The sequence below is a fragment of the Anneissia japonica genome, unplaced genomic scaffold (genome assembly GCF_011630105.1).
Source record: "Anneissia japonica isolate Jap-2015-1 unplaced genomic scaffold, ASM1163010v1 scaffold287960_len3192837_cov198, whole genome shotgun sequence".
In the NCBI taxonomy this organism is placed as follows: domain Eukaryota; kingdom Metazoa; phylum Echinodermata; class Crinoidea; order Comatulida; family Comatulidae; genus Anneissia; species Anneissia japonica.
In genome coordinates this window covers 408,723-416,947 of record NW_022712725.1, presented here as the reverse complement: position 1 = coordinate 416,947, position 8,225 = coordinate 408,723, and the positions used below count along the sequence as shown (strand labels likewise).

General features: G+C 34.9%; 1 protein-coding gene across 1 annotated transcript; it reads left to right on the top strand.

Annotated features, from left to right (window-relative positions):
• Window positions 1-1,538: 1,538 nt before the first annotated feature.
• LOC117108095 lies at window positions 1,539-7,148 on the top strand. The gene is made up of 3 exons (XM_033249991.1): window positions 1,539-2,011; window positions 2,192-2,361; window positions 4,902-7,148. Exons 1-3 carry the CDS (start codon window positions 1,820-1,822, stop codon window positions 5,122-5,124), a joined length of 585 nt encoding a protein of 194 aa, XP_033105882.1. The 5' UTR covers window positions 1,539-1,819; the 3' UTR covers window positions 5,125-7,148.
• Window positions 7,149-8,225: the final 1,077 nt, after the last annotated feature.

The following is an 8,225-nucleotide window of genomic DNA, read 5'->3' as shown; positions in this document are numbered from 1 at the left end:
TTAAAGAAAGGTAAATGATAACTTGTGAATAAATGCCTCGATGGGATTCGAACTTGCGACCTCTCGCTGTCAATGCGAGCGTCATAACCATTAACCCACAAAGGCTTAATGGTTGAACAGATCCATATAACCGCTATGTACACTCTATTACACAATGGGCGTACGACAGGAAATAAATAGTAGCATATAATATAAATCAAGATAGCCGTTAACACTGTTAAGTTATATATAAATCATCAAAGAAGGTAAATACAGTGTTGGATTAAAGGACGTAATGGTGCGTCGTGTAGCATAGCCCTCAACGAATGCTGTCATACAGATATATAATAAATTGTGTAATAAAATAGATCCGACAGGATTCGAATCTGCGACCTCTCGCTGTCAATGCGAGTGTCATTTACAATTAGACCACAAAGGTTTCATGGCCCTGAACAGATTCAAATAACCGTCAGGTACACTCTATTACACAGTGGGCGTACGACTGGTAATAAATAGGCCTAGTAGCATACAAGATCGCCGTTAACACTGTTAAATTATATGTAAAATAAAATTATTAATTCATTATTTATATGTTCTTTTACATCTTTGAGAGCTATGCCACACGATGTACCATTATGTCCTTTATTCGAACACTGTATTTACCTTTCTTTGATGATTTAGCCTATATATAATTTAACAGTGTTAACGGCTATCTTGATTTATACTATATATTATATAATATATATATATATTATTTATATATAGTATTATATAGTATTATATTATTATATATAGTATTATATAGTATTATATTATTATATATAGTATTATTACTAAACATTATCCAAATTAGCAGTAGGTTTACAAACACGAGAAGTAGGCCTACATATGCCTTAAATTATGAAAGGGAGAAATTGAACTTCTATGATGATCTAGTGCACCACAGTCCAATGAGCTGCAATTTCACTGGCAATACGCCAACTACGGCAGACACGCCGGTCTGATGAAATTCAAGGAAGTAATAATAATGCCTATAATGACAGTCCTTTAGTCATATCTGTTCGTTTATTGTAGCCTGTAGGGTTTTAATAAGCCTGTAAAATCCCCCAAGAAACAACACAGAGATCACATACCGGTAAATCAGTTAACCATTTACTTTTATAATCTCTATTTACACTGTGCCTGAAAATTTGGATCTATGCAAGGAATAATTATATAAAAATGCTTTTGAATGAGGCCTACCTCCGTTAATATAATATATGGGCAGTGTTTTCTCATTCTAATTTTCAAGAAAAAGCTATATCTATGATAATTAAAATATGCACAAAGTAAATAATTATTAAAATATTTATTTCCCTATCATTTTTAGTTTCCCAAAAAGAGAGCACATGTCGTTTATATAACGGACATTTAATATATATTCAATATCTTGCTTCAGCAAACCTGCAATTTCTATACTATTTCAATACTCTATTACTGGGTTACGTGTCACATACTGTGTCAAGGTTTGCGGGAAGTCCTTGAATTGTACTTATTTATTAGTCCTTTTTTGGTGTGAAATTGTGAGTTCAGGTAACAACAAACAATGATTATCATTGCGACAACCAACATGATTGACATAATAAATCTAGTTATCATTGCAATTTATAGTTGCGAGTTTGGAATTTCCCGATGTTCGCCTATTTATACAATACATTCAATAGTCATCAACAGAGCGTGTTGAAGAATCTGTACAGTCAGTCGCGTATTATCTACTGGTCTGGTCTGGTCTCGTCTTCCTGTTGCTCTCCTCTTACTCCATCAAGATAGGCTTAATTCTACACTATTTACGACAGAAACAATGATTCGCGTGTTCCTGTGTGGTGCACATAGCACTGGAAAGACCACACTGCTTCACGATGTGGGAAAGGAAGTGCCTGACATCAAAGAAGAGTCGGAGATTGCAAGACGAGTACTGAATCAAATGAGCCCAGAAGAAAGACTCAAAGTCGTTGATTATAAAAATCATCCAAAAGACTTTGAAAAATTACAAGTAAGTATACTCAAGGCTGTGCACACAGATAGGCCTTTAAATGCTGAGACCAGGGAGTTGTTATCTAAATAACAACTCCCTGCTTAGACATACAAATATTATGATTAGGCGTGTATCTGAGTAGTGTATTTCACTCTAACTTTCATGTAAGTGATTTTATCATTTCTTTCATTTGAAAAGCGATTAATTTTGAAAAGACAGTGTGAAGTCGAAAGAGAAAACGCAAATAATGGAAAAGATTACATTGCAAATAGAGGGATTGATCCGATCGTGTATGCAGCATTATACCTTGGTGATGACGTCAAGAACACACTACTAGCATTGCCGACAACACAGGAGTGTATACAAAGGTAATTTGCTGGTTGATCTGTTAATGATTAATTCAAAATGTTTATAGAAACGTAAATGCATTTATGGCTTCTAACTCAAAATACAAATATAAAAGCACCGATAGCTACGTTCGACACAAATTCTATAGTTTAATTCAATTGAAATATATTTCAGAAAAAAAATTTAAAACAAAAAATAACATTCGGACGATTGCCAAAAAGTTGAGGAACCAGGAAGTGGTTCTCAGCATCAAAACTTATAACTAGAATAAAAATAGTTTAATCCCGTTTCCATTGCACCTTTGATTGTGAGTCCTGCTTTGTGTCTCAAATTTTGCCGTTCCTCCACCACCTACTACACTGCCTTTGCCCTCCTTCAGTGAGAGACCGACTCCTTTACCCTAGACAGTGGCGGACTCCAGGAATTCCAAATAGAGGGGCCCAGGAAGGGACTCTCACATATAGAAGATTTAGAGGACCTCAGCCCCACCAAGGTTGAGCTGTGGTAAGAAAATGGCACTCTCACACCTAAATCTGAATATATTTCTGTTCTCTCCACTTTTTTTTTATATAATTTTGAAAACTTTAAGGTTGGGGTGGGGGAAAGGGCGCAGATCTATTATGAAAGGTGGGGGAGGCATCCCGAGACCACACCCACCTCAGCCCCACCATGTTGGAGCTGAGGTGCGAAAATTTGAGGAGATAGTACTCTCTCTACATGACCGGAAATGACACTCATAGTAACATTCATCATATCATATCACCCTATAGTTAAAATGAAGCGCCCACAAATTTCGCATGATCTTTCATCAGCGATTTTCGGCAACCCATAGAGGAAACCATGGAGGAATTAATTTAGTTCCTCCATGAGGAAACCAAGTCTGAATAAACAAATGTGACTCTGTCAAAGCTAAGCTCTTTATCAACTTGGGGGATTATTAATATCCCACTGTTACGAACTTTGACATCCTAGTTTACAGCTGTATTATAAGAGTTGTATCCTGTATACTTCATTATTTTGAACTTTAAAATGACACCATGAAGGAGTCGAAATGCCGTTTTTTTTTTTTAGCGTTATTTTTATTTTAAGTATTTATTCAAAATGTACTTTTATTCATAGAGATCGAATTAATAATATGGGTGATGTACCATAGTAAATTAACTTTACAACATTGTCTTTTCGGATGTATTTACTTTACTTACCTACTTTAAACCGTGAGTCCCAGATCAACGCAGTGGGGGATCTAGGAATTTGAAATAGAGGGGGCCCCAGGGAGAGGGACTTTCACACCCGCACAATAGTTAGGGTTGAGGTAAGAAAATTTATTAATATGGCACCTCTAAATGGCAGGAAATTTCACTCTTAGACTCAACATTTGAGTAGAATTTTCCTTTTTTCTTATTTGTTTTTTTATTTTGAAAAATTGAGGGTCGTGGGGGGGGGGGAGGCCGGCTCCCCCCCCCCCCCCCCCCCCCCCCATGATGATTGGGGCTGAGGTGCAAAAATTTGAGGAAATAGAACCTCTAGATGGCCGGAAATGACACTCTTATATGTAAAATTCATCATCACCACATCACAATTAATGAAGCGCCAACAAATTGCTCTTGATCTTTTATCAGCGATTTTTGGCAATCATAGAGATGTAATTAATTTCTGTGATGCACCATTAAAAAATAAACTTAATTTTCTTTGATGTATTTATATGTACTTTACTTTCCTCCTTCATGTGCCGAAAATCAATCTTATCTTTGCACGCTTTTTTTGTCATACTTCTCGAACTATAAATTATAAGCACGCTCACTCAAGTCGTGTATAATAGGTAACTCGGGTATTTGTGGGCAGAGATACCAGTATTTTGCTAAGAATCTGTATTCTGGCTGTGCAAGAATTTTTCGTTAAAACCTGGGCCATTTATGCATTGGCACTTCATTAAAGAATTTTCAGGCATCTTTTTGACTTATGAAATCACATTGACGCCGAAAAGTGGAGGAAGAAACACCCCCCACCCCTTAAAAATATGGACGGGCCGGCTGCTTCCTTGAATCCGCCACTGCTAGAAAATGAATGCTTTTTATACAAAAAATAGAATAGGACGTATATTTGCTGTTGTTGCTGTTCTAAGAACATGTTTTTGAACTTGGAATGTTTGTACGGATGACAAAATTTGAGAGATCCTTTGGATGCTTCACACTAACATTTACATTCGTGACCGTACCGGAAGAATCGTGTTTCAAAATTAAAACATAGGCCTAAATTGCTCCGAAGTGGAAGAATTTGGCATACTGCCTGTAGTTCAGGCATGCTCGAGGGAGGGGCTCGAATCTCAAGGGGTCCATTCGCTTGCGTCATTGAGTAAGTTACTTTAATTCCACTATCTGGTGCATATACACCTAATTGTTTCAGAGAATGTTACACTGATTGCTACCGGAACAGTTTCTAATCAAAATAATCATGAAACCATTGGGATTTTCTATGGAAAACACACTAATTTATAACATTTTTATTTTATATTATTCCAAAAGAATAATCTATTTTGCATATTTTACATTTTAATTTACAGGTATAAGACGTCTTTTGTATTTGTTATTCACCCCCATAAGCAATGTATGAAGGAAGACGGTGAGCGAATCAACCCAGTTTTTAGCGAACTGACACGATTTACAGAACTATTAATTCAGATCCTTGATGATTTAGGAATTGAATACATTCCGATAACCGTGTTGGACCGCAGTGAGCGATGCAGTATTGTTGTGGATCATATAAGGCAGCGTCAAGAATTATAATATCCAGTTTAACAGGCCTAATGAATGTTTTTCCAATTATTGCGAGTAATATTTTTTAGATTGATAAAGATCTATTGAACTTAAAAAATTAAATTCAACGTATTGATTGTTTAGTTTGGTAATACAGGTCCGGTCCCCCTCCAATTAAAGACCACTTTTGGGACGGGGTTTCTATGGTCTTTAGCAGGTTTGGTCTCTAATTTGAATAATATAATAGATTAAATATACTTTTTAATATGGAACCACAGAAAAGTAGTCTTTAATTGTAGATGGTACTTAAATGGAGGGGGTCTTTAATTAGAGCATGGAGGTAATTTTCTACCTCAATGATTAGAGAGAGACCTGTAACTTTAAATTTACATCTTTGTTATCTGTCAATAGTAATCCTTCGCCCTTCATTATAGAGGATATAGGAGCTTGGTTTAATGCTAGATGGGGAGATTAAGCATTGTTTTTAATTAAATTTCCTTTAATGAGGATAACTCAAAACAACTTAGCTGAAAATCATGAGGCCCTCAACCGAACCCTGTTTCTCCGTCAGATATTTTGAACAAAATAAATTGAGGTAGCTTATGATATTGATTTCTAGTATAGTAAAAATTAAGGATGTAATCAACTTGAGTAAATGGTATTGATGTATGGTATTGAGGCCAAAAACATATAATGGACTGAGGGTTAAATCTGTGTGGTACACTTGGCATTAAAGGCTGCATACACTCAGGTTTATGACCCTGAGTAAAAATACTAATATATACAATCATTAATAGGCCTACTGATATAAACAATCATTAGCAAGGATAGAACCTTTGTAAAAATATTAATAAGTACGAAACAATTCAAACAAAGGATAATCTCAAAATGGTTAAGAAAAACAGGTTTAACATTTTGTCGTTTATAATCAAATAATAAATGCACGTATCTATATAAAAAAAATCAACTGAAAGAAATAACGTACGACCTCACCAGAAGTAAAACCGAAACTGACTTTCATTAGACAGGTAATGAAATGAAACAAAAAACAGTTCATTTTTAAAATTAATAATTAAGTTATTTTAATACAAAATGTGCCTAGTTGGTAGCAAAAATGTTATAGAATGACCGAAAATGTATATAAGGTGGTTAAAATAGTAATTTACGGTATGTGTCACGATTATAGTTATAGATGAATGTTTACATTTTTGTTCACTTGGTAGCTCACTCACTTGGATTTTTTGAACGACCAACAAGAATTCATGGTTGTTGTTTTTCTTACAATGAAGCAAGCCTCTCTTTGTATTTAACATGTATTAACGAAATGTACAAAAATAAATAATATATATAATTGATTATAAACCATTCATTAAATATAATTACTTAATAAACAAGTGCGAACAATGAAATAATGATCTGTTGAATTGTTGTAAAATCACTACTAAAATATCTCTCTCATCGGGGAACGACAGTGAGCAAATTGACACAACGGTATACCCGTGTAACATATTACAAAGTTCAGTAGCTCCATAACGTAAGACTATTATACGAAAGGAATGAACTTTACAATGTTTATACTGAATACACCATACGTGATAGTATAATTGAAACCATAAGCTGTGTTTATATTAATGTTCTTTCATCGATTTTTTCAGTCATATATGTAAAACCCTTTTTCGCTTTTGTCTTTATTCAATTTTAATAGGCATATAAATATTAGGGCCTACATTAATTTTAGCAAAACCTATTAGTATAGCAAGCACCACTATTTAGGGAAAATGGTGAAAGCAAAACCTATTAGTATAGGTTTAAGATTAGGGCCTACGTTAGTTTTAGCAAAACCAATTAGTATAGCAAGTAAAGTACCACTATTTAGGGAAAATGGTGAAAGCATGGTATCGTCTTCTTGTTGTCCGGGAGTTTAGAGATGACCACTTGATCTGTTGGGCTTTAGCCTATGTTTTCTCTAGTCACGCCCCTACTTGTAGCCGTTTGATTTCAGACATTCGGCAGCCATTGACATTATGTTGGCGTTAAAAGACTGCATATTGTGATGAGGGTCATTATGTATTACGAGATGTGTATAAGAGACAGATATTTGACTGCATCAGATAATACTTCGGAGAGAAGCGGAAATGTAATTTTTGGTAAGGAGTGGCAAAAGGACGGGCTCGATGATTTTTCTACGAGATTATACCTAATTTTATTGACGGTTGTTGGAAGCATAACAGGCCTATTTCATATAGTTCGTTTAATTAATGTTATTTAACTTGTTTCAACATGGATGAATAGTTTAGTACTTATTCAACCATGGTTTAACTATCAATATTAACATGTTAACATGTTAACTTACCGTTATGTGGATTGTATGCAGGTACTCGCTCCGACGATCTGAGCATTTTAAGCTCTTTTAAAACGATTTCAGGGAATGTTTGTTGACAATACAGGTACATAAGCAAAAATATCTTTATACATATATATTACATAAAAGGCCCTCTGGATTGCGGCTGTTAACATTAAGATTATGTGTTTCTGTCCTGAACATTGTAATACATCGCCTATGTTTAAAATTTGTAACTAAGTTAATATAATGCTGCAGAGTATGATAAGTTGGCTCCTTTATATTCAAATAAAAATGCATAGGCCTACTTTGTGAACAGAAATTGTCATCTTCAAATGTTTGAACATAATTATCTTTGAGTCTGTTCTCAAAGCAATCTAAAAAAAGCGTTGATATCTGCTACACCCTGTTTAAGCCAAACAAATCCAAAACCATACTGAAAAAGAGTTTGTTTTACATGGGAGACCCAATTTGGTGTTATCATAACGATAAAGCATATTGTAACATTTGAAGGGAAGCCGTTTTGGTTCCATAGTTATTACTCTCGGCCAATAGGCCACCACAGTTCTATACACTTTAATCCGTAACGGGTAACGCCCCAGCTCGCCCAATGTTCTAGTGTTGTTAGTGGCGTAAGGGATACCAAGTGTATTTTTAAACAATATTTAATATGTGATGTTTCATAAGTGATGCAATTATCGTAACCCCATACCTCTGAGCCATAAAGAGGAATGGGAACAACCATGGAGTCAAATAAATACATTTTCAAATCTGGAATAATATAACAGTT

Bases quoted from the DNA above. Each gene is read 5' to 3' on its own strand.
- LOC117108095 (XM_033249991.1), top strand. From the start codon at position 1,820: ATGATTCGCGTGTTCCTGTGTGGTGCACATAGCACTGGAAAGACCACA. The intron at 2,012-2,191 runs GTAAGTATACTC...TCATTTGAAAAG, and splicing joins AAGACTTTGAAAAATTACAA to CGATTAATTTTGAAAAGACA. The intron at 2,362-4,901 runs GTAATTTGCTGG...TTTAATTTACAG, and splicing joins ACACAGGAGTGTATACAAAG to GTATAAGACGTCTTTTGTAT.